At 36.0% G+C, this 27,674-nt stretch overlaps 2 protein-coding genes and 1 long non-coding RNA gene across 6 annotated transcripts in view; all 3 read left to right on the top strand.

Annotated features, from left to right (window-relative positions):
- LOC139964058 (NLR family CARD domain-containing protein 4-like) overlaps window positions 1-27,674 on the top strand; it is a 44,549-nt gene that overhangs the window by 8,605 nt on the left and 8,270 nt on the right. The gene's annotated exons all lie outside the window — the stretch shown is intronic.
- On the top strand, window positions 1,854-20,703 carry LOC139964271 (uncharacterized). Its single transcript, XR_011791930.1, has 8 exons — window positions 1,854-2,556; window positions 5,005-5,213; window positions 9,240-9,316; window positions 14,269-14,330; window positions 15,394-15,420; window positions 16,354-16,380; window positions 18,004-18,025; window positions 18,545-20,703. It is a non-coding gene; the product is annotated as an uncharacterized lncRNA (long non-coding RNA).
- On the top strand, window positions 20,711-26,375 carry LOC139964270 (uncharacterized). Of its 4 annotated transcripts, none has more exons than XM_071965744.1 (4): window positions 20,711-21,040; window positions 22,130-22,294; window positions 23,545-23,663; window positions 24,556-26,375. In XM_071965744.1, the coding sequence occupies exons 2-4, from the start codon at window positions 22,151-22,153 to the stop codon at window positions 24,638-24,640; spliced, it is 348 nt and encodes a 115-aa protein (XP_071821845.1). In that variant the 5' UTR covers window positions 20,711-21,040; window positions 22,130-22,150; the 3' UTR covers window positions 24,641-26,375. The 4 variants fall into 4 exon arrangements, with proteins under 4 accessions (XP_071821845.1, XP_071821844.1, XP_071821843.1 ...); XM_071965743.1 differs by having other exon boundaries at window positions 20,712-21,002; XM_071965742.1 differs by lacking the exon at window positions 20,711-21,040 and adding an exon at window positions 21,041-21,175.

The following is a 27,674-nucleotide window of genomic DNA, read 5'->3' as shown; positions in this document are numbered from 1 at the left end:
AGTACCACATTAAGTACAAGAATATCATTGTTTTTGGTCGAAGCCAAAAGTCATTTGGGGTCGCAAGGGGTCAAACTGTGAAAACCTTTTAAACACGATATCTCAAGAAGGGAATCATTGACAGACCTCATATTTTGTGTGTAGAAGTACCACATTCTGTAAAAGAAGCCTATGGTTTTTGGTGGAGGGAAAGGTCATATGGGGTAACCAGGGGTCAAATTTTGAAAATTTTGTAATCACGATATCTCAATACTGGAAGCTTCATATTTAGTGTTTAGAAGTACCACACATTACGTACAAAAAGTGGATTGTTTTTGGTGGAGATCAAAGGTCATTTGGGGTCATCAGAGGTAAAATCGTTAAACCTTTGTAAAGATGTACACCCTTACTTTACATTACGTCAGATCCATGAATAAAACTGCTCATGTTACATCATCGAAACCACAATGCATATTTGCATTCTGGTTTCGTACAAAGAGATTTTAACGAATCATTTTTTTTCTAATTTCCTTCTTTGGGGACGTGTAATTTCCTAAAACTTGAGATCTCAAATATAAAAGAATGTTGAGATGCAACTAACAAGGCCTGGGAAGTGCCATTTTCGGCAATATGTGCGGCATGGTTGGCAATTTTCTTGCTACGCTTCGCTACAACTAATTATTCACTACGCTTAGGTAGTGCCATGCCGGTCCCTTTTAGGAGATGGCCCATCCACCTAAAGATTTCCTCAATAGGGCCCTGGTATATACGCATCAAATCATCACTATGTAGCAGTTGGACGACACATAATGTTTCGATGTTCTTCAACTGTCCCCTAGAAATTCCACCCAGGCTACAGCCCTGAAGTATCTTTATTCTGATAGGTTTCTATGTTTCCGATAAAGAGAATGTGCCCAGTACTGTATCCAATGTGCCAAGTAAATGTACCCGACAGTGCTGTTTAAATGTACTTATGATACCATATGTGAGCATGCTGTAGACATCTGTATAACTAGATGATTTATTCTTGAGTGCAAAATTTAAGAATGTTTCCGTTGTGGTTTAAGTTTCAATTTTAATTATAAAGGCCCTAAGTTACCTCCGGATGTTAAATAGATAAGTGTAAGCATTAATAAGATGTGACCCCACCCGAGAAAGGTTTTTCGCCTTCCAAGGCGCTCGCGGTCACTCCTTCAGTTTATGCCCCCACTTTTCAATCGGGATTGACGCCCTTGCTTTATATTCATAACAAGAATTAGGCCCTGTGGGTGTTATCATGTGGATATCCATTTAAAGCCTGTGAAATTATAATAAAAACTATAGCTTTGTTTTCACTTCACTGAAGAATTAATCACATATTTTGAATAACATGACGTTCTCTGATGCAACGATGAGGTACACTGTCCTTTGATTTTCTCCATTATATACAACAGGGTGGGGGAATCCCCGAATTTTACCCCCCCCCCCAATAGAAGCAGCCTTACAGTGTGCATCCTATTATCATTGTAGAGGTTAATTTGTAGTACGTAAATATGCCTCACAATAAACGAGCTCATATCAGAGTTCCCCCCCCCCCCCCCAACATGTGAGTAGCCTGTAAAGATCCCTCCAGGATACATTTCAAACGATGTCTATTTTGAGCCCCAAAAGACACATTTGTATCTATTTTAAACGGAAACTGGATTCAAGTTAGCCCTCGGTATTTCTGGAAACCGGTAAAAGAATTATGTAGCGTGTTGGTTAGATTGGTCTTGCAATTTTCTGCAAAATTAATGTATGTTTGATCTTTCCTTTACATTGTACTGAACAACTTGGCACAGTCAGGCGCGTAGCCAAGGGGGGGGGGGGGAAGGGGGAAGCAGCCCCCCTTTTTAAATGTTTTTATGATATCGCTAGTATTTTCAAAAGAGAAAATGCTAAGATGCAACTTACAAGGCCTGGGAAGTGCCATTTCCAGCGATCTGGGAGGCATTTTCAGCCAAAATTTTCTTCTACGCTTCGCGCCAACCAATGGTGGCGCTACGCTTAGATAGTGTAGGGTCTCTAATAGTTTGCAATGTCGAATCTACAGTTTCTCCCCTCCCTTCGCAAATTCCTGGCTACACCTTTCACCTGGTTATACCTTTCAGATGCGTCATAACGTAATTCACCTTGAACATGTAGAGTCTTTGAAAACTACCGCCAAATGAATCTTTCTTCCTTCGCTCCTCTGATCAATCATTGACCGCACGACACAAATCAGCCAATGAAATACGTTGCCGGTCGCTAAATAGGTGTGGTATGTCATCAAACGTAGGCACAGTTTGGTTCTTAACTGTAATGCCATGCGACTTATAATTTGGCGCCAAAGCTACTCAAGGAGTACAGGAACACCTGTATCCGTACGTGCATACCTGTGTCACACGGAAATTATTTACATATATACAGGCAGTTGATCATGATCCATTTCTACAAAGGCCTAGATCGTTGTTGTTGACGCTAATGTTGGTCAGTTTTTGCCTTCCTTTCATTCACTTCTTTGTAAAAATTCGGGATTGAAATATCGGATACAGACAAATGACCTAATTTAATTGCTTGGTAAGTTTGAAGGTAGGTGTAAAGGCCCGGTCACACTACAGCGATATTTTATCGGAATACGGTCCGATTTTTCCGATTTTAGGCCGAAGAGTGAGGTTTGTGGTAGTGAATGTAATGAATGCAGTGGAATATTCGAATACCTACTCCAAATCTGAGGGGTTCTAGAACTGACTACATTCTGAAGTGACGTCACATCGAAAAACGATAAAAATCGGAAGAGAAATCGGATAGCTATCCGATAAAAGGAAACGGAGTCAATATCAAAAGTTAGGAGAGGGCTATTCCACATCGGAATGGCTCAACAGATAGCAAATCAGGTCCTTTATCACTGTGGCTAGAAGACCCGAACGGAAAACAGGCTGTTTCGATTCCTCCGGGAAAATCGGATAGTATTCCGATAAAATATCGGTATAGTGTGACCGGGCCTTAATAGGCTTGTTAGGGTCACTAGGCCAAGAACATACAATATAGAATGTAGCCCTAAGCTATAGTAGGATTTACCTGATATAAATACGTCTTTCCAAATGAGTGAATTTTCTACCTGAACTCCTATAGTAACGACGACTCTCATAAGAAATTAGTTAACTAAACTTCGGAAGTATATCTATAATAGTGTGGTCAATAAACAGTCAAAACTCAAACTACCTACTGAAAGGATATTAAAAATAAAACTTAAAAGAAGTACTTTTTATATGAAACACGAAAACATACAGACCGAGGCTACAACTTGCATATCAAATAAGTAGTCAAAGAAAATAATCACCGCACCAGTTACAAAATAGCAATTATCGTGTATCACAGAACAGTTAACTGCAGGTCTTCTCGCATGCTGCTGGTTAGATATTTAATTCTTCTTGAATGTGTGATAACAAAAATACCTAGGGCCTAGGCCTATAGCTATCAATTTAAATATAAAATATCACCACTTTCCTTGCAAAGTTTCATGACCTTGAAAGTTGAAAACCAACTTTTTGGAAATGTCATTATTCCTATAATATTTGAACGAAGTAGTTTCCAATTACAGTGAATATTCATTTCACAAAGAAGTGACGCGTTTTGCCCAAAACTTTAATTTTAAAATGCGCCATCACTTATTTTCACCTAGTAATATTAGAAAGAATTAATGTCAACATTGCGCCTGGCGTTTCTATTAGTTATTTCTAGAGAATATTTAAAACTGATAACAAAAACTAAACATCGGTACTCGGGTATTCAACTTGACTTTCCAAAAGTTAAATAAATGTCGATTTTAACGGATAAAGAAAAGAAAAACTGTTAGGAATCATTATATTTGTTATAAGTTGTTCCTAGGCCCCTAAGCTGAAATACTGTACATTACTAACACTCTTGAGTTAAGATTACTAAATATAAAACGTATTCAGAAAATGAAGAAAGGTTTAAAATGCAATTGATATTAACTTTCAAAGTTCATGCAACAATTTATACTTCTGTATTTGTTGAAAAGTAGTAGGCCTAAATATTGATAGATTCTAAGTTATAGATTCATATAAATTACCGGTATCAATTTAAATTTACTGCTGCGAAAAATGAAGAAAAAGAATCCAAATAAAAATCCTCTGTGCCCAATTTCCTCATCAACCTGAGCCTCTCTCTCCCTCTCCTGACTTTTGACATTGATTAGGTTAAGTGTTATTGAGAACTGGATAATAACATACTAAATATATGGAATTGAATAAACACCTATTTTAAAAATTAAATAAATGCTTAAAATAAGTTCCTTCTACAAATAGATACAAATTTTCTGACAATATTTGCTTTTAAACCCAGAAGACAATCTAGTGTTTACATTATTCCGAAGCCATATTAGTAATTTACTTAGCTATCAGAATCAATCAATAATTATATTGACCTATTTATCAACCTTTATTAATATTAACCGTGGTTCCAACAGTTACCCCCGCCCCCACCCCCCCCCACCAAAAAAAGAGAGGAAATGAACCAAAACGAAAATACATTAAACAAATCAGTAGTAATAATTTCAATCTTTCTGCTTTTGTATCTACAGAACAAATCAAAATAAAGCTAATTAATATTTGTTGCATGAAATAAATCTTTAAAACTTTACCATTGTCCTATTTAACCCAATTTTTTAAATCTCTTGTTTTCATAACCTGCACAAATATAATCCTCCCTTAATAAAGTCCTATTTCCATTTTTCTTTAAATAATTAATTTATTCCTGTTTATATTTTATTACCTCTTCAAAATCAACCACTGGTTCACGTTCGTTAAAGTTCATTCCAACACACAAAATTACATAAACACAACCTTAAAATCCGTACAATTCATCGCTTATACTCTCTTCCATGTTCTTTCTTTCTTTGTTATCATTTATAAACATCCTTTTAATTATTCTAATCGTAACCTTTATCCAATCTATTTATTTCTATCTACTTTATTAACCAGTAACTCTATTCTTTCATTCTAGATTCCTATCTCCCGTGTGGTTCTAGTAGCCTGCTCTCCTAGAGATGATGAGTCTGGTCTGAACCTTATCCTTGAGTCTGGTCTCTCTCTCTCTATCCTGAGTTCTCTCCAGAAGCTGGAGATCTGTGACAACCACAGGAGTCTAACTAATGAAGAGTTGGCGGGCATCTTGTCTTACTCCTCACAGTGTACAAGCTTGAAGGAGCTGATGTAAGTATTCCGGTGTAGATGTTAGAATCATTATAACAGTCAAACAGGAATTAAATTAATTAATAAAAGTTATCATTATTAAACTAACAATATAGAATGTAAACTGTTGTATTTTATTGTCAAGGATCGGATTCAATTAGTTTAAGTGGATTTATTTGAATAAATTAGGCCATCGTTTATGGAATTCTGTAGAATGTTGCAGTGAATGAAATAAACTTAAGAGATTAAAGGGGGATTATTTAACTCGATGAAGGACCGTGTGGTGTCGGGGGGGGGGGGGTTGGGGTTGGTAGGGTGTAAGTTATAAAATGTTCTTTTTATCTTGAATTAGCTTAAGTTTTAGAGAAGAGGTGAGTCTTAAAGTGACACGAATGTTTAGTTTGGATAAGAAAAGGTACACATTTGTTGAATATTAGTTGTCCTAGTGAAAGTTGTCAGCGTTTTATGAAGATTTTCAAAATGATAAGCTGAATTGTACAGTTGAAAACACAACAAAGATTCTTGAATAACTTGAAACTATTTTATTCGAAAACTTTATCAGACAAAAATTAGAAATATTGTTTTTAGAAAGCCTCCACAACAATGAATATTTTATTTTAAATGTTTTCAAAAAGAAAATACAACACAAAGTTTATTATTCAACTTGAATTAGTTTAATTAGGTTTCAAAAAGACTCCAATAAATACAAATTTTAATTATCAAATTTAAGACCAGAACTAACACTCAACAGATGGTTTTAATTCAAAGAAAACGAACTCTAAATTACAACTTGAAAAATAATTTAATTATAAACTCTGTAATTTACCGGTAATGTAAATCCTTTACTATAAAACATTAGTGAACGTGAATTTATTAAAATTAAATAACTTTAAAATTGATAAAACTATATAACTAAAGCAACCTAAAAGAAAACCGAAGAAATAAAGCGATGGTATTCGTACCTATGATGTATACTTACAAAACAGAAAGCCAACATTTGACGTAGAAGAAATATAAAAAAGGGCAGTTGAAATTTCCTAAGAGACTCACCGTAATTTTATAAATAGGTAGTTTATAATGAGGAAGTCATTCAAGTGCATATTATTTCATACATAGTGTATGGGTAGAAGTGGAGTCGTTAACACCTATTTGCAAATATAGTCCTAAAAATGCGTACGTCAATTTAACGTAATGATCAGGTAGGCTCTTTGCTAGAGTTTTACCACCAACCCACCTGTTTAAATTTGTACACCCTTCTACTACTCATTTCACTGTTATTCTTTCACATTCTCCAACCCTTTCATCACCTTGTTTTCTTGTATTGGTTTTGCTAGCAAGAGTCCCGTCATTAAGCCACATAACCTTATTTTCTTTATTTCTTGACGTCCATTAATTGCCGGCTAAGAATACATTGTAGTTTTCACAGCTAGCCACATTAGACTCGCTACTATACTTGTTTTTTCTCAGACAAGTATAACGAGTCTTATTAAACTCAAACTATTTACAATGTGAAATTACTCATAACTGTCACTGTAATTGAATATTTGCCTTTTAACAAATCCCTCCATCCCATCCCTCAAACCTCCCATGTGCCTTTATATTATTTCATTAATCAACCACAGACACTGTTTGTCCTCTCACCTTTCATTGCCACCCAGTCACACCACCCTCACCTACCTCTGATCTAAATTGCTATGGCATAAATTAATGTAATTTTGTTATCCGGGAATCTATTATGCTATAGATGCGTCCGCTACCATTACAAAGCCTTACCACCCGACTAATCAACACAATAAATATTATATAATACACTACAAACCGGCTTTCAATGGTTTGCATCAATAAATACCGGTATCGCGCGATGCTACATTCTAACCGAGAAAAGAACATCAATTAACTTCCTTGACACCAACTTTACCGTTAAGTTCATTATTAGAAAAGTAAATTCTTGAAACCGAGATTTTAAGTGATTTTGACAGGTCCTTTCTAAATTCTCATCATATTTGTTTTGTTTGTTATTCTTAGAACTAGACCCAATAAAGATTGTTAGGAAGCCCGTTAATTCCAGGTTATTATTACACGAGATTTTGTTGCGGGTTCTTCTTCACGCAAACACTATAGGTGTCTCCATAATTGTGTATATTCAAAGAAAGCCTAAACTTTCTCTTGCAGTCCAGAGATATTGAGAGCTTATTCATTGGTTTCAGTCATTGAAGATCACAAAACATTAAAATACAAACCATTGAGTCAATAATGAAAATTCTCAGACAATCCCCCCCCCCCCCGTCAATATTGAGTATGTGACACCTGTAACTACTGTAAAGACCTAATTAGCATAATAATGGAGATGAAATGAGCCTGTCAAAGGATACTGAATTCAGCACTGAGATCGTTATGTGTCTAGTACACCTGGATCGTTGCCATGGCATTACAGGTGTAAACGAATGCCACACTTATGGAAGAAATCCGAGGCAGATCATATTCATTCCTACTACTGATGCTGTGAGATACGTGCTAGTTATTTGTTAAAATATATTTCGAACTAGGCTGCTGTAAGAACTGACTCAGTTTAGTACGATAGAGGGTAGAAATCGGTCATGTTCATATATTTTGTATCACCGATATTGTTTTTTTTTTATGAATTAATATTTTATATTAAGATTTATGATTATATAAAGTGCACATGAAGGCAAATTTAGTACCAAAAACGTAAAGCGCAATTCAATTTGATCACGCGTACAGCATTTTAATTCATTTCTTTTTTGCCCTTCATTATTCTGTCACAATGAAGAACCATCAGCTCTTAACCGCCAGAGTCGGACTTCACAAGTTTTTAGTTTTATATTGCATTTTGCTGTTTGATTTTGATGCCCGAAAAAATCCGTGTTTCAAGAGATATCAGTCATATACTAAGCAAAGCAGACAGATTAGCAATATGAAACCATATATGATCTGTCCTGTATACAATTTTAATACATTGTTCACGTGTTATTGAAGGCCATGTGGCTGAGAAGCTGACACAGTGTTATGCGTACTACATTATGTATTTCTCTCCATTATCACATCATCAATCTGTGTGTGATGTTTGAAGTTTCTTTCTCAAAATTTAAAATAGGTAAACAATGCAACCTGCACCGATAGAAGTGTTAAATAATTTTTGGTAGCACATCAAAAGAAGGATTTTCTTCAAAGAAATTAATCATTTTTGAGGGGTGTATAAACCTAAGGATACTCTTGAAACACAGATCGTCTGGATGATTCAGGGATTGTGATTTGTCTGTTAAGTTGCCTGTTTCTAAGTCAAGGGCGGCGGAAGCACTTTTAATCTGGGAGGGGGGGCACCGACATCAAAGGGCACTTTTCAGAAATTCAATTGAACTGATGCAGCCTTATATTTAGTACCCTTTATAACTCTTATTGTATTATCTTATTTGCATATACACATCACTCCGTCAACGCCCCCCCCCTTTCAAGGAAAATATGCATACTAGCACTGCAATATCCAATGTGCAAATTGGGAAACAAGAAACAAGTTTTCTTTTGAGACAAAATGAGGTGAAATCATGCTAGTTGCTAATGTAGGAATCTTCCGATTTAGATTTTATTTCTTGTTATTATCTAAACAAATTTTCCATTAGAAATAGCGTTGAGTTTGACCCACAGAAATTCATTGGAAGTCAGGGGCGTAGCCAGGATTTGCAAAGTTGTATACACGACTATCTGAGCGGAGCGCCACTATCAGTTGGCGCGGAGCGCACAAGAAAATTTTTGTTCGGTTTTACAAACCCCTCAGATGGCCGGAAACGGCCCTTCCCGAGTGTTCATTCTGGTTCCCTGGCCTCTTGCTAACTTGAGACACCTCAATTTGTATGTAGAAAAAGGGCACATTTTTAATCTGAGGAAAAGTGGGGAGGGGCCCCCCGGTTCCGCCGCCCTTGTTAATCTATGTTATTTATTGTTCTCTGGTTACCATAACATTTTTATCGTCGTAAATTTTGTGTCAAATAAATTATACCTTAGACGATGTTGCTTTACTTCGCTCCACAGGTTTATGGATTACTATCTTCCAGATTCTGTTGCAGTTGAATCGATTCCACCGTCATTGAAATCAAGAAATGTCAAAGGTATTTGATAATGACGTCATTTTGAACCCTTCGTCCTTAGCTCAGTTGAGTAATGTATTAGAAGCAATTTTTGGATGGTCTGATGTTCTGTAAATGATACGATATTAAGGCATTGAATATAATACAATAACCTAACCTCTCTTCATATGTATAAGTTCAAGCCATATACATTAACAAAGATATTAGCTCAGTTTTAGTGTTCCTTTTAATAGTATATCTCATCAGTCATCTTCAAATCAGTCTTACACGCTGTTCTTTTAATACTTCTAGACGTATACAGTGAGAAAAGAAATTCATATTACAGACAATTAACTGGACCCCAACCAAGGGTGATAGCGGGACATCTGGCTATCTGACATAATTTTTAGAAAATATATTTGCAATGTCGGAACTCAGTATTTCGTGTATAAAAAAAGCAATTCCATTAGTTGATAAGTTTTTTTACAGCTTCATTGACAGTCATTTCTATCCTCGACACATGACATTACTAAAACAAACGGTAGTAACAATGAAGGGTTCTGTGATGTCTAGTTAAGGGGACATAACATATGTACTTAATACATTTAAGTTATTACTGTCTGTGACTGACCTAACATGTAAATTCACACGTGCTTGTAATTCCCCTCAATCTCACTGTGAGTTGTGTGGGGCGTTACAACTAATTGACTGTTTTTAATTAGCGAGGTAGTAATCGTTTAGTCTGACAAAGAATTTTAAAAATGTTTAAGCTTAAAATTCCATCGATTCTGGTTTGTTTGTAGTAGACCTGATTATTAAGGTAACACGTTACTTTTACATGCACCTAGTCTTTCCTTTAACTTTCAGCACAACATACAGCTTCAAAAGACTCCAGGTTTAAATAATGTTTATAATATAAAAGTATCATGCTACTGCATCCCCACCCTCGGGAGTCCAAACGGGGCGAACTCGGGGCGCCATTTCGGAAGCCCCCGTTTTTTCTTAAACGAGCACACAACTTCTTTTATTTTATTATTAATACTATATTTGTTCATTATTATTAATATTTTTTATATATTGTTTATTTCATTTTTTTCTATTTACATATATTTATATTTTAAACGTGAACTGTCCAAAAGACTTTCTTACGTCCGTGCTCATCATTTTGCTCACGGTGTGCTCTTTGCTCTTTGAGTCACTCATTTGGTATTCGCGTGCTCATCGCATCCATCCCATCGCGCGTTTTTCTCTGCATTTACTGTTTTTGATTCACCGTATGGATGCGACTGTCCGTTCTAGCAACACGTTCAATTTGGGCCTGTCCTGCAGCACCACCGAACCCCAATAGTTCGGTATGACCAAAGTAGAAGTCGTTATATCTAAGGTTCGGTCAATGTACCGATTACTTTAATCAAGCGTACTGCAATCTATTCGTTAAGGTTTTAAAGTTACTGAAATTTATTAACATTGCTTTACAAAATAAGCTTATACACCACGTATACTTATATATATATATATATATATATATATATATATATATATATATATATATATATATATATATATATATATATATACATATATATACTTTACGAAGTATACTTTTATAAATATATAAATGCCTATACATAGGCGTAGGAGCCCAATTTGATTTGGGAGGGGGGGGGGGGGGGTGTAACGACTTGCCCGAAAATATAACCAAACTTTTCGCGAGCTCCACGCTCGTTCAACATGTCATATCATATAGGCATGCATCGGTTATTATTGGTTATAATTTGGGGGGAAGTCATTACAATAATAATGATAATAATAATATAATTTTCACCATTGAAAAACAAGCTGGTGAAGTACCGAATATATAGGTGCTGGTGAAAACTATTGAATTCCTTTAGTTACATCATTGCAATTTATTTTTCTTTCAGTAGGTGCCCAAAAGTTCTCAGCATATTGCCCGACCACCCACCGCACCCTACGCCTATGCCTATTAATCTTACAAGCTAGAACGAAGCTTTCCGAAACAGCTCCTTAAAAGCAGGAGACGGCCCGAAAAATGGGTGCCTGTGGGCTCCCAGAGGGTCATTCCCAACATAACGATGACATACATTTTGCTTCAATCCCTTTCATCTTGAAGGACCTTGGCTTCGATGCACAGTATCTTCTATCTGGGACAGTTCATGTAGGAAAGTAAACGTTCTGGATATTAAGTGCGTTGCAACTATTGCTCATTTAGTACTATGACTTTCGTTTGTTACAAACGGGAGCGCTAGGATTCTAGCGTGAACGTATACGTGTATACTGCACATTCCCATGTAGAGCTATTGTACTGTCTTGGAATATCCAAAAATGGAAGAAAGGTTGACTCCCAAAGACTCCCAAACAGATCAAAAGCAAAGCTCCCGAAAGACCACCCAAGTCAGACAACTATATTATATACAGTATATACTACATGACTGTCATCTACACGTACGTAAGAAAGTCTTTTGGATGGTTCACGTATAAATATATATATAAAGCTCCCGAACAGAGCCCCCGAAAAACGGGGGCTCCCAAAATGGTGCCACGAGTTTGCCCGTTTGGACTCCCGAGGGGGCTATATTAAATATATACTACATGAACTGTCATCTACACGTGTAATATATATATATATATATAGATATATATATATAGATATATATATATATAGATATATATATATATATATATATATATATATATATATATATATATATGTATGTATATATATATATATATATAAAATGAAAAAAAAATAAATAACAATAGGCCTAGCAACAACAACAAAATAATTTAAAAAAAAAAGTTGTGTTACAGGTGGCACAGTAGTTACTGCAAAGCTGTTACACGTTGAACTACGTGTCCGAAGGTAAAAATGCGCGGCGGCTGGGTAACGAAGAATACTCCTTAGTTTTATACTGCAAGCGAGATTCAGATGGAAGCCTAACTTTTGTCTAATCGTAATAGTAAATCCATTTGATTGAAACATTCTTCACGGACAGGTGATTGTGTGCAAGTCTCAAATAGATACAAAACAGATACACGAAATGGGACCTTAGGTGGCGGAGGGGGAACCTATATTATCCTTATGGGTAGCTCGATGTCAAATTAGGCCTAAATATAGTAATAGTTTACCACGTCAAGTACTCACACTCCTTGTCCAGTCGCGCAGTTCTTTGTCTTACATGGTAACGTGTAACAGCTTTGCCTTCATTACTGTGCCACCTGTAACACATTTTACCGTGTAACGAACACAGCGCAGTAGTTACTGACGCACGGTTGTGGAACTTGAACAGTAGTTACTGTACTAGCTATGAGTATCGGGTGCATAGGCAATGTTGTATAACACCTACTTATGTAATAATCAACCACTAATGTAATTATAACCGCTAATGTAGGAAAAATTAAATAATCAACTGTTTACGTAAAACAACCACTGATCTACTGAAGTTGGACACTGAATAAATGCTTAACGCAAACTAGCACGAAAATTCATCCGAAAGCTTACATAGGCCAGTGACCAACTTTTAAACTTGAATTGGGGTGGGGGTGTAGGGTCAAATATACTTTCGTGACGGGCTCTACCAATTACTTGCCGAAATGTAAAACGGCAAATGTATATAATGGGATCCCGGCTAACGTCTCTCTTACCCTCTTTAAATTAAAATCACCTCTAAATTTTGAAGGGAGTGGTGGCTTGGAGGGGGTGGGATGGGTTTCTGGGGGTCAACTCATATTGTTGAAGCTTTTTATTGGCGTAATAAGCCACAGTTCTCTCATTAAATTGGATATAATAAACAAATTTTCCATAATTGCGTAGCTCATGATGTAAGTTATCCGTTGAAGAAAGATTGTAACACAGGATGAGGTGGTGTAAACTACATGTGATCTGTGTTATGGTCATTGATTGGATCTATCAAATAAACAATAGGGAACCATGAAACATATAAAATGCTCATTTTAACCCGCTGGTCATATTCAGCTTACGTCCTTAAGGCTGTGTTCCAAAAATCATAACAGTTTTTGGTCACTTCATGCAAGATTCCATATGGTGGGTGAAATTTGTCATTAGCCACCCAGATACTTATACCGTTCATATTTCTGATGATGATTTTGGATATATAAGCCCATTTAAGTCTGGTTACATGAGATGACAATTACGTCTTACCATTTTCATCTTTAGTGTTGTTTACAATAACTTTATCTATATCTTCCTCACACCCTTCATGTCATATAGCATGTCTGGGTTAAGAAGTTTGAGAATTGGGCAGGTAACCAAAGATCACATACCATTGGTTAATTTTTGAAGTTTTTAACATCCTGTGGGTTTGAACTCAAAGTTAGTAAATAAAGCTAATGACTTAAATTGCTTTGGGATTTTAGTAGATTTAAGAGCATGAAAAATTATCGCAAGCCAAAGATAAACATCTTCCGCAGGTATTCACTAAGAAGTTCAGAAATTGTGTCACTGTGAAAGTTTTCTCAATTTGAATTAACGTATCTGTTTCAATTTCTCCCCTTTATATTCGAGTGATAATTATCTCACACTGTGTATATAGTTTATACCTCCTTCCACAAAAAGAATAATAGACATGCAACCAATTCTGCTAGCATGAGATCAATGTTTTCTATGCTTATTAATTCAATCAGTGATAGAGTTATCAGAATAACGAAGAGATCGTTGTAAACTGATTCTGCAGCAATAAACTAAAAGTGCGCCGATGACGTATTGACATAGCGTAGGGGTAAATGTTTCAACATTCCATATATCATTAGCTCTAACACCACAAGAGTATACTTTTACATGTAATTTGAACGTATTTACATATATCACTATTCCATTATGGCGATGTGACTTTATCTCTGACGTTAGTCCAATGCGTATGACTATATTACTGTGGATTCAGTCGATGAATAGCACAGCAGAATAACTAGATACATACTGATATATTTAAACCAATCTACTTTATTATATTCTTCAGTGTGGATCTTATTCAGTGCTCAGGGCCATCGACGATTGAATTTGAAGACTGGTCGATGGCAGGTAAGAGATCGTAAAACTCTCTTTAGCTGTTACATATTCATAATGGAAGTATCGACAGATACTTTAAGATATCACTTACACTATTGTTACTACCAAGTGAAAGGAGTTGATTAAGATCTCTTCAAAGCTAACAACAATTCACATTTCACAATGATTAAATATCGCTGTCGCTCTAAACCAAACTTTTCGAGTCGTTTCCATACTTGCTTATATAATATCCCCGTCAAGCTACTTTTCTGTAGTAAAGAATTTCTATTCATTCTCTTTCTACCGGCTTCATGTGTTGTATTTAATTAGACTGCAGTGCAACCCCTGGTTAAAGAATTGATTTCAGGATTCTTTACCTTCGAATATCACTCAAACAATCAAAACAATATCACTCAAACATCAACAAAATAAATATATACCACCGACGGTATGGCTGGATAGCTTCCAGAGGTCAATAGTTCGAATGGTTGATCTTATGTTTTTCAATTAACCCCGATCACATCACATCACTTACACATTGAAATGAATGCGTTATTTAATGACAAGTTGATAATTGGTTTTGGAGACGTGGATGAAGGCAACTCCTCCCTTCACAAATATCTGAACTGTTAAAGAACTTTCCTGATTAATACAAATTTAAGTATACTGGTAGGTTGTAGGTTGAAAACATGTGCGTCGGTATCAAGGATGTGATAACCCTCGCTTAAAGATGTTGAGTGTTAAATGATAACTTTCAGAAAATTTACGTTTTAAATTTCATATCTTCAAGACCATTAACAATAACTGTATCAATGAAGGGAAGATTTCTTTCACGATTCACGAACTCTCACCAAAATTTATCACTACACACATTAAAATAAAATTTCCTTTGTTCTAGATAATCATCACGAAGATGATTTCTTTCTTATCCCAAAAAAGAGAAAATTATGACCGCAACTGAATTCATATTAAACCGTAGCAAAGTATTATAATTGAAGTCGTGAAATAAAGGCCTTTTTACAGTAATGAACACTTTTCAAGTTTAACTATTTTTCATGACATTAAAGCTGAAGTTTGTTTTTTCTGTTTGCTTCAGAAATGTGACGGTGAAGGCAATTTTAAGGTAAGTAAAACAGTGAAAGTTCATATGTATATAAAATAGTAACAAACTGATCGATTAATGATAGGCTACAGTAAGTTTCTAACAACCGTTGTTCTTTGATTTTGCCGCATCCTTTAACTTTTTGTTAGCAGAATCCAATTACATGTTGTTACTATAAATAGCTATTGCTTCATTTTGCTACATTTTTTAACTATTCGTTAGGATAACAAAGTGCCACTACATTTCAATAGCTTGAATTATCCTGCTGTACTTTAAATTATGTAGAAAATACTAATTTTGAAACGTGTTTGGTCCTCAATGATTAAATGAGAAGATTTCTATATTGACGTATATTTTGTGACAAATCTATAGGATTTGTCTAATGTGGACCAAATTCAACCTTGAGTATCGCTAGTAAATTCCGAAGGCAAGCTACCTAATTACAACCTTATTCTGAATTAACTGACTTTTTATTTTTTGTTCGCTTATATAATTAATCTATACTCCCATATTACGTATTATGTAATCTAACACAATATTTCCGCTAAGTAATCTGCATACAAGTGGATTTTACTTTCACAGACTCGAAGTTCTTCCTATAGTATAAGTATTAAAAGCCGTTACAATGAAATTGTCGGTTCTAGTTACCGATTCATGTTTTGTCAGAAGTGAAGGAAGGGGGAGGGGGAAGTGGGAGGGGGAGGGTTGCGGGTACGAGGGGCAACTATCGGTAGATACCGAAATCACTACCGTTTTTTTAGTGGTTTTGACCTAAATCCCATAACAATGTAATTAATTAAATTGAATATGATCGAGTAGACCAGGGTAGATCAAGACGACAAATCATATTTTGAATATTTCGATTTGACATACGAATGTGATTAAGGTTAGACATACAGCATGATTGTTTCATTCATGACATAAAAAATGAAGTTTGTTTTCCCTTTGCTTCAGGAATCTGATAGAGACGGCAATGTTCGGGTAAGTAATACTAAAGTTCATATGTATAGACTATAGTAACAAACTGATCGATTAATGATAGGATACGGTAAGTGTCAAACAGCCGTTTCCTTTGATTAGCCGAATCCATTTGTTAACAGCATCCCACTACATGTTATTAGTATGAACAGCCACGGCTCTGTGTCGCTATGATAATTAACTATTCGTTAGAATAACAAATCCCAGTACGTTTCAATAGCTATATTTATCATGCTTTTACGCTAAATAATTTAGGAGAATACTAATATGGAAGTATGTTAAGCCCAATTATTTTTAAAGGAATAGATTTCTATATTGACTTATATTTTGTGACAAAATCTAGGATTTGTCTAATTTGGATCAAATATAACCTTGATTATCGCTAGTAAATTCCGTAGGCAATCGACCAAATTACAACCTAATTCTGAATTAACTGAGTTTTTCGCTTATTATTAATCTAAACTCCCACATTACGTATAGTGTAATATGAATCAATGATTTCACTAAGTACTCTACATACACGTGGGGTTGGGGGTTGGGGCTACGAGAGCAATTAATGGTAGACGCCAAAATCGTTACCGTTTCTTAGGGGTTTTGACCGAAATTCCCTTATAATGTAATTAATTAACTTGAATACGATTTAATAGACCAGGGTAGATCAGGAAGACAAATCTAACTTTTGAAAATTTTGATTTGATATATGAATGTGATTAAGGCTATTTTACTAAATAAAACCAAGCGTACCATGAATTGTGCTTAAAAGTTATTTGCTTAAGCCAAGTTCCGTCCGGCATTGTTTTCTGAATTACACACCCTACTTACTGTCCAGGCTTTTGAGAGCAACCGAATACTATTTGCTGATAATAAACAGTAATACAGGGTTTATATTAGAAAATAAATGTTTCAGGTTCAAGATTTTACTCTATCCTGGTTCACTCACTATGAAGACTGTCATTTGCAATAAATTCACTATTGTAGTCGTCCCCCTTCTTGTTCACGGTACACATATTATATAGTCATAATATTCTCCCCTTTTCTCCCCTTTCCTATCTTTATAATGACCGTAAGAATTCCGGGTAATACCTCACACAAGCATCTCATAGTCGACCGTATAACACATATTATCTTCTGTATTACGACAAGTTAGTTTGTTATCCTGAAATCCTTCTTTCAAAAAATGAAATTTACATTCTAATATACCAGTTTGTGGTCAAATGTCCTAAAACTTCATGGGAGTAATAAAACTGCATTCTGAAACCATTCTACATTTTGTCAAAGTCTTTTACGGATTGACATAGATACAAAGCAGAAATAAGCTTCCTTCAAACCAAATAATCATATTTCCCTCCTGTGGACCTACATTCTCTCTCCTTCACATCTCGTACCCTCTCCTGTGAATAACATGTCATGTGGATGGTATGCGCTTTACTTAGCGCCCTAGAATTCTCCATCTCAGCATATAGTAGGATGTGATAATGAACTGATATACATCACAGTGTATGAAACAGAAGGTATGCTAAATGTTGGACATTTGAAGCAGTGGAAATTGGTATAATGATGATAGACGTCATTTGAAATTGTATAAAGTGTTGTATCAATGGACTTCTTTCCTTCCTTCTTTTACAGAGGAGATGCACGATATCTTAAGGTAAGTTAGATATCAAGCTGTAAAGGTTATTGTTTACATGTTATAGATATAATGAAATCAACATTTGCGTTTCTTTGTTTATCATCAGTATAAATGCCACACTGTAACACTAAAATATCTAAGCGGAATATACGAACCAGCATTTATACAATATCAAACCAACACAAACATCATCTACGGTGAGCCAATGGTGATCAAACTTGAGGGATATCATGCATTGGTTGCTCTTGGTCCCACAACCACTGAAATAAACCGCCATAACTCCAGTCGATATTCTACCCATGCCCCTAACATGGATGTGGCTAAAGATAAAAAAATCGCACTTGGAAACAAATATATTTTTTCACCATTTACCGTGGGTGGGGGGGGGGGGGGGTTGGGGTTAACACTCACCTTCGAAGCAGGTTGATTTGATGAAAAGATAACCGCGTATTTCTGTAAAATGATAACCATATGTTGAAACCCGTACATTACATAGCAGGAATTAAGGATACCGTTCCATTTTGTTTTATTCTACAGAACACGTCATTCGCATAAAACCTGACGCAAAGTCGCTGACAGATTACAGAGAAAGAGAGTGAATTTATGACGTCATCAACTTGTGTAATATTGCCACTAAAGAACTGAAGATGCATCAAGATCGTCACAACTCCCAAGAGCTTGCAAATTTTCAAATTTCGTATTGTGAACACACGTGACGAGACTACATGTTTATTCACTAGCTGCACAATCTCAACAGATCGAAACTATTTTTTAAGCTGTTATTCCTTAGTAGTGTTACAACTTACAATAGTGAGATTGGTATATGAAAACTAACCTCTCATTTGGTAATTATTTGGATTGACTATCAACATGATATGGTCACGTGACAGGATAACTGTAATGCCAAAATATTTCGAACTTGTCGTAGGATGTACATGTAGATATAGTGTTTAGAGTTCTCATCACATGATTCAGGAATAGATGCAAAATCTTGACTTAGAAATAAAAAATTTCTTGAAAAAAATTACACCAGTTCGTATTTTAAACTTTCGCTACTATATATGGCCTACCAACAACTTAAAATCCATCCAAACTAAGTCGAGTTGCGCGCATATCTCCCAGCAGTGGCGTATCCAGCGGGGTGGGGCAGGGGGAAAGGTCCCCCTACAGAAAATTTTGGGGACGCGATGGTGGACGGTGAAAAATTAAAGGAGCAAAAAAAATCTAACTGTACTCGAGCCTGGGGATGGGGCCGATGATGGGAAGGGGGGTCAACCACTAAAAAGAATGTAATGAAAAATTACCTGAAGAATATTGCGCTACGTGCGGGGGGGGGGGGGGGGTTAACCACGAAAAATAATGTAATGAACCTCAAAAATATGTGCACTACGTGGACGGTTGCAGTGTGTATCTGAGTGGCCTTAAATTTTTTCAATATGTGATATAACCGGTTGGTTTTCGACCACGCAGGCGCGCACAATATTTTTACGTTTTTCGTCCCAGAATTGGTAAAGCTTTTATGCCAAAAAAAAGGTAAATTTTAGTACAGGAATGTAGTTAATAAATATGATAACACCAATTTACATCTAAGCCCTTTTCGAAAAACAAAACAAAAGTTGTTTTGCTTTTTTGAGCATAATGTGTACCCATGACTTTTCAAATTACATCCATACAGCTTGTACTTTTAGATTACTTTGCCGTAAGCATGGATTTTGTAAGATTTTGTTCTTTTTGTTTTGCCTTTTCCTCTTCTTCCTTTTTTTTGGGGGGGTGGGGGGTTGAGCATAATGTGCACATATTACTTTTAAAGTTACATCATTAAGTTTGTGTAAAGAATGTGCTAAAGTTGCATCTCTATAGAAGGCCACATGAGTACAGACAAGAGGGACTTTAGTGAAGAAATATTCAGAGAAGTACTCCAGTAGTAGTAGCGTGTAAACACTACTCGGTATTACTGCAGTAGCTGCATCTCACCAACAATAGGTTATAAGTATAGACAGCGTAAAAGACACAGACTCGACACAGATATATAATAGCTAAGACATATTAAGCTAAACACATTTCGATAGCACGCCCCCCCCCCACCTCCCCACCCGACTTTTAACCTTGGGATTATGTTTTTTTTTTAATTAAAACATCCTGACCAGTCATTGCCGGATTTTATTACCCATGAGAATTGATTTTGAGTGATTATTGATGCACTAACCATTACAACATGGGAGTGGGCAAGAAATTGATGAAGCGGCCACAGAGAAAATGTGTACAATCTGCGGGTACGCGTGGCCAATTGATAACGGGGATCCACATTTTGTGAGAAATTATGCACTGACACCACATGAAATAACATGGAGGGATATTGTTTCAGATGTTACCAAATTACCAGAAGTTGTTCGTTGTTCTTTGAAAGGTACAACAAATAAGCATACGTTTTACTTAAAACAATATTCTGTACATAACGTAATCTTTATAAGCGCACTCCTTTGTTTTTATAGCTTTCAGTTTATGTTTTTTTTTCTTTTTTATTCGTTCTTGCTTTGTTGTTACATTGGTAGTGTACATGCTTATAAGTGTACAGTATGACTTAAGCTGTTACCGCCCCAAAAAAAAAAGTTTTTTTTTTTTTTTTATCTGGAAGAAATTAGTTGCTGGTCTTAGTGAAATATCAGTATGATGACTTTTAGGTTACCCCTGTGTAGCATCTACACTCTAAAAACTGAAGTGCTAATTTAGTAGCTCCAACACGGTGCTAGTCATCAATTAGCACTTTAAGAGCTAGTATCTCAACCTTCAAGTGTTAAATAACTTGCACCATACCAAAGTGCTATCGCCGCAGTTGTGACGCACTGCACTTGTTAAGTGCTGAAAGTTTCGTATTAACTTTTGATTGGCTGAAGGCGGTGACGTCAGTAACATGCAACAACGCTATTGGTTATAACCAAATAGTTGCATATCGCATCGCTAGACGTGACAAGTGACGAACGTTCCACCGGCAGACGTAAGTTTCTGAATTGAAATCTGTGAATATTCTCCAGAGTAAGGAATATTTGAAGGCTGATATGGCGACCTTTCATGAAATTTGAGTGATCATTCATGTTTTCAATAACCTAGCTTTGCTGATGACGTCGGGAATTTCCTTGAAATAATACCTCTGTCGACGTCTTAGTGATGGTAGCCTACCACTTATTCCATAGGTCTATTCACGTATGTAAATGCCAAATGCGCTCTGATATAACATTAGGCTATGCCAAGTTTATGATTGGGCGTATATAGGCCTAGCCAACCTCCTTATTGTAACATTTATAAGGCCTAACTTTATGGTCGCAAATGGCGATTCGATTGAGGTGTACTACTGGTACTACAGTCTACTGCGTTTGCACAAGTGGCCATCACAGAGTCTTAACGTATAAGAGAGGCAGGCCCAATGCAATAAGTATTGGTATTGGTTTATATGCCAATGCCTAAAGAATATGAGCCGATGGCCGCTAGACGACCACAAGAGAACGTTTTGGACGGCCTGTCACTCCATATTACGCTTTGAATTTGTGGTAGCCTAGCCTAGGTCTAACATTATTGTGGTAACAGGGCTAACGTTGTGTTGTTAATGTTACTTTGCAGTGTAAGGTCTGTGTGTGATTGCCGACTACAAAATGAAGTAGCCTACAAAGTACAAGTACAAACCATACTTCACAGTCATACATTATTCAGGTTTAAAGAAAAATTAAAGTAAATGTAAAAATAAAATAATGATCAGAGTAATTGTATACATCCTATTCTTATTTGACCTTCATAGTGTTTCCCATATTTCATGCATCGCTTAATGTTGTGTACCCAAATGTTTGCCTTGTTTGCACCTATCAAGGAAGGCCTACTATAAGTATCTTTTCTTTTGAAATGATGACTCCCAATGTAAATATGCTTCACTTAAGATGTTCTGTCATGGAAAGTGAAAGACTATAGGTAGGCTTAATTTTCCAATTAATTTGAAACAAATTTAGGTGAAACTTTAAACATGCTTTTTTTTTTATACTGTTTATAGACTCAAGCTGTTGCAGAAAAATGAAAGAAACCTGACATGTTTTGGGATTCATTGCATGTTTTCTTGTTCTATTCTTTTACTTGTAGATTTTGCAAGACTTTGAGCAGATGTATGGAGATCAGGTCGCCAATAACTTTTTGATGAAATGGGAGGGTACATTCCCGCTTTATTTGGAAGTACATAGCATGTACTCACCAACTCAGCTCTGCGGGACCTTCGGTTTGAATTTGAAGAAACAGAAAAGTCTGAGGGTATGTTTCAAAAAAGTGCTAACAGTTTGTAGTCATGTGACTCTCATTGTGCAAGTTCAGTCAAGTTTTCTGTAGTGAATATTTGGTATGTTAGCTCTTTAAAAGACTGCTATAGGTGAAATCATGTACAGAAAACTGGCAATGCTGTTAACAGTTTGTCTGGTACCCAACTTTCTTTAAACATACATGGAAGAAATGAATGAAAGTGATTAAACTAAAACTGAATTACATTCCAATCTAGATTTTGAAGAAGACTTAAGTTCTGACACCATAGAAGCTGGTGGGAGCTTATGTGATTGGTGGGAATCTACCTGTCTAACGATAGTTCATTAAGTGGTATTATCTCTTGCAGTCTTATGTGAATTTTCAAGTACTGGAGCTAACTTGGCTAAACTGATCCATGGGAGGGGACCCATCACGAATGTATCCAAAAATTGAGGTCAAAGATCATTTAAGTGTCAATTCAGGCTGCAGCGTGTGAATCAAAAATAGCCAGATCATTATCAGATTGCTCGCAAATTGTTGAAATCAGTGGATTAAAACTTGTATCCAGATTTCAGATCAAAGGTTATAACTATTGGGTCTAAATTTGTAGCCAGTTCTTAGGCCCATTCACTAAAATTGATTAAGCTGGCAATCCTGTTCACTTTTGCTTTAATTCCAGCTGTGGAGTAAGGGTAAACTGAAGGAAATTTGTTTCTTGAGCCACGTACTGTTAAAGCGCTGTGGGTGGAGGGGTGTGTTATTATTCTAGAAACATTCTAGAACCAATGTTGTAAGTCTGGTGGTGTAGGGTTGTACCTGTATAGCCACTTGCTTGGTTCATTCATTGATACGAGTTACTGTACCACTTGATGCCTTAGTTTCCTCCATCCAACAGTGTATTCAATAAGCAAAAGTATTAATTTCCTGGCCTAACCAATTTCAATTATAGAAGAATCCCAGAAATCCTTCAGTCTTCCACCATATTTATTTTAGTGACTTTGAAAAGACCTATAACTGTGAAATTGACATAGGCCTATGTAATTGGGTTCAGTGGACATAAAAGTATATCAGAATGTTTTTTTTTTTTTGGCATGCAGTGCCTATGTGTAATTTGTATATTGCAATTTCTAGAGCAAGTAGTAGGAACAAACAATTACTAACTGACACGTCACACTATTTTGTTGACATATACATCTGTTTTGTTGAGATATGTAATCTGTTTTTATGTTTTTCATTATTAAGAAACTTTTCATTTTCTTCTTTAGAACATGCATCCAGGTACGGTCTCTTTGCATTGGTTCACCTATTGCCGTCTTTCAACACAAGGAAAAGTAGAAAATGCAGTCGAGATGACAATGTCCGTTACTTCATCGCCTGGCAACCAGTAAGTTGTTTTGTGTGTTGAGTGGGAAAGATCTGCCAAAATTCATGCAGAGTGATCAATCTTTAACCATTTGAGCCTAGGGGATATTGGTACTGACATTCTGTCCTCTAGGCCTCAGCCCCTTGGCTCAATCTGTGCTGGGCGGTCCAGGTAGGTGCTCTTATTAAATGTGTCTTTCCTTCAGGAGATAAGAGTCAACCACATAAAACTATCTGATCCAGATGTGGGTTAATGTAGACTATTCTGTACCTGAGCCAGATAATCCTGTATTATATATCAAGTTATATTTGCATATTTTTGTAGCTGGTTAGTTATTAATATGGATTTTATATTTGGTTAAAATATGGCACAAGCCAGGCAGCAGTTCAGGCAAGATACATAATAGTACGGTTAGTGATGCAAGCAGGATGTGAAGTAATTGTCAGCTGGACTAGTTGAAGTTTTCAGAGGTTACTAGAGAACAAGGGCGTAGGAACCGGGGGGGGGGGGGGCTGGGGGGGTGCCAGCCCCCCAGTGAAAAATATGGGGGGGCGGAAGTATCATTCCGCCCCCCGCTCCGCGAGTCAGAAAACCCCTTTTTCATTTCCAAATGAGAAAAAAATCTCATTTGGAGCACCAAATTGCATCTATAAGGCCAGGTGAAAATGCAAAATTTTTTACAAAATGGATTGGGTGTTGAAGTGTGCTATATTGCACCAATTTGCATCTGAGGCCACCTGGAAATGCAAAAAAATTCCAAAGGGGAGGGGGACACCCCCTCCCCTTAGACCCCTCCCCCAGGCCGGCCATCAGTCTTCAGCCCCCCCACTCAAAAGTACCTTCCTACGCCACTGCTAGAGAAATCGGCACTATTTTGGAAATTAATGCATGAATTAATTTCCTTTCTTCTTAGATCGGAACAAATGTGGAAGAATATGCAAAGAAAAGCCAACTCAGCAGAAAACAGCCACACCTCTTGGCCATTGGAAGCAATGTGACTGACTTGCAGCAGTTTTTTGTAGTTCTGGATGGAGTTGCCCTACCTGTTTCCAGGCAAGCATGTGGAATTGTAGCAGCTACAGATATTCTAATGAAAGTTCATTATGTTTTTATTGTAGCATATGCGGTGCAGCTCACAGATTTCTACACCTTTATCCAAACTGTGGTGTATGGCATACCTCCATCAGGTCAAAAGATAAGTAATCGTGTTAAGGAGATAAGGATTGCTTTGCAAAATGTGGAGTAGAGACTGTTCACAGTTTAGTTTAAAAGCATAAAGGAAAGTTTTTTGCAAGCATGTCTGAAAATTTATTCGTTTTAATTACAAGCATTAATCTCTTTCATGATTTCTCATAACGTTTCTTAAGTAAGTTGCAATGGCCATTTTGTAGTAGAAAAACATGCCGTATGTTTTATCTTTGGGATCAGTGTTTCAATTCTTGTAATCCTTTAGAGCTTAGTATGTAGCTATTATATAAAGTGTAGTTGGATTTTTGACATTAACAGAATTATAAGGCCTACAACACAGGGTAAACAAATACAAAACTGACCACTACACAACTTAGACCCACATATATCTCTAAAATCATCTCCAGATGAACCTGGTTGTGATGGATAAATCAAGTTTTGACCAGTTATTCAGGTTGTACAGTTGATAATTTAAGTTGCTTATAAACATGGGAGGGATACTGCTTGCACCAGATCTCAGCCACAGCCACTCATATGAATTACTCATTAATAATTAATGACTCACAATATGTCAGGCACTTGCTCGCCCTTGGGAGCGTAGGTTTATCTAACTTAGTCTTGATTGGGTGTTGTCACTGTTACTTTTATCTTGTTTTAAAACATTCATTCAGACTGTTAGAGGATATTCAGTGTTTCAGTTTAGTTTTGACCCATTTGGGGATCAAGTTGGTGTTATTTTCATTTGACTTCATGAAAAGAGTGGAGTGAATAGGTTTGAAGATGTTGTTCAAAATATGAGACCATGGAAACTCAACCTCATTGGGTGGTAAAAAATGGTTTGTTTATTTATTTAATTTTTGTCCAATCTGAGATCTTATCCAGTTGGAATCTGGATTTTACTGGATTTTAGGGGTGCATAGTCCCATCTACTGTCAATATCACTCAGTACTAATACAGTAAATTAATATCATGTTTTAACTTAGTAACATCCATGGCTAAATGTAAACATAAAGTTAGGCTAGAACACTATGCATGGATATACTCTAGCACTTCTGGTCAACAGCCTTAAATTTTTATAGTAAACAAAAGGCTTAGCTGACATACTTAAGCTAATCTGTCTAATCACTATATGGTTTAAGTCTAACTCATGATTTTTTATTTCTCAAGTACAGGAAGCAATAAAAGAAAGAAAGAAAAGAAATGTGTTCCCTTTTATTTCAGTCAGGAGATGCTGTGTTTTGACCTACCCTTTACATTCCATATTTTGCAAGTGATACAGATTCTGAGTCTACAGTTAGTGGTGCTCTGTACACCCTAATACTGACCTAAGGACTTGCACTTACAGGTGCCTACTTTGCTCTTTCCAGTGCTGGTGGTAGCACTTAAAGTGCGGGACTGTTGCAGCACTTTTCAGGTGCTGGTATAGTTAGCACCATTGAGAGTGTTATTTATAGCACTTAGGGTGCTGTCCCTCTCAGGGCTCTTGGAAAGTGCTGTAAAATAGCACTCTATGTGCTGTTTTCAGCACTTTGGTTTTTAGAGTGTAAGTAAATACAATTTGTGTAAATAAGGCTGTCGACGTAAAGGAACAAGTATGCCGACTGATTGAGCAATATTAGTAATCATTACAAATTAACTATTGATTCTGACAAACTCAGGATAAATGGTATTAATCGGTATAAAATTAAGAGAATGATACATATTTTCATCTATGTCGTTTTCAATAGAGTGGAGGAACAGGAAATAATTAATATAGTGCGAAAAGCGGGGTTTGATCATCTGTCAAAGATAAAACGATTAAGTGTCCTTTTATGGTCTTGTAAAAATTTAATAATTTAAAAATTCTTGGAAAATCATCTTAAAGCTTTTTATATAATTTTTAAAATTACATTTTGTTTTCTTCACGCCATGAATATTTTAGCAAGTATATAAAGTTCCCTTTCTTCACTTTTGTTTTAGCTTCTTTTCAAGCAAATTGAATTCTCTCGCTGTTTTATGAGAGAAGAGGGGGAAAAATAATAAAGTACGACATTTAACTCAACATTTTGGTAAAATTATAAACAAGTTAACTGCAATGGAACCATCAAAAGAGTTTAACAAAATTCAAACGGAGAAAAAAGAAAACAAAAGTGTTGCTGGTTTTAATGTTAAATATATATATACTACTTGTAATGTAAATCATCTACATACAGCATAAACAAGTCTTTATTTGTAATAACGGCCAAATTTCATATATCCCTTGAACCCTTCAAGTAGCATACATGTACATTATTAACCAATTGAAAGTAAGGTTTCAACTTGTGATCTATGGGACATTGATATGCATCGTATTCAGTGTAAAGATCACCCAATTGGGACAATTTGTTTTCCATACTGTACTTTTATGTCCTGCTTCTATGCACTTACATTGACAGTATGAATAGTATAAATATCCTGTCTCTATCAGAAAAAAAGGTAGGAACTGTTTTTACTGTCAGTACGAGTGCTTTGAAGCATGATATGGTAGGAGAGTGCCGAATGGTATTAGCATATTTAAATTGTCCCGACTGGCTGGTAAAACTAGGTGATGTGCGTCATTTTCTACACTAACATGAATATGCAACAATACCAATTCATTGAAATCTTTCCATTGTAATATGGTATAACAACATGTGAACCATTTCAAGATTTTGTTGTACACTGCTATGAAATAATCAACTTAGAACTTGTAAAAATATAATTCACAAGCTTTGTAATTGAGAAAAATAAAATTGGATCAGAAAACTAAATTCATTGTTTTACTCTTTCATGCGTAAGTGGCCTCAATTTATTTCAACTGTGTTACAAACAAAAACGGGCTTCTTT

The sequence above is a fragment of the Apostichopus japonicus genome, chromosome 22 (genome assembly GCF_037975245.1).
Source record: "Apostichopus japonicus isolate 1M-3 chromosome 22, ASM3797524v1, whole genome shotgun sequence".
In the NCBI taxonomy this organism is placed as follows: domain Eukaryota; kingdom Metazoa; phylum Echinodermata; class Holothuroidea; order Aspidochirotida; family Stichopodidae; genus Apostichopus; species Apostichopus japonicus.
The sequence above is the reverse complement of the archived record's forward strand: the minus strand, read 5'-3'. Positions and strand labels throughout refer to the sequence as shown.

What these genes read in the sequence shown, in the direction of transcription:
- LOC139964270 (XM_071965741.1), top strand. Translation starts at nt 21,173, where the DNA reads ATGGTAGCCTACCACTTATTCCATAGGTCTATTCAC. An exon ending in TATTCCATAGGTCTATTCAC is followed by an intron (nt 21,209 to 22,129) that starts GTATGTAAATGC and finishes TTTTACTTGTAG; the next exon opens with ATTTTGCAAGACTTTGAGCA. An exon ending in ACTTCATCGCCTGGCAACCA is followed by an intron (nt 23,664 to 24,555) that starts GTAAGTTGTTTT and finishes CTTTCTTCTTAG; the next exon opens with ATCGGAACAAATGTGGAAGA.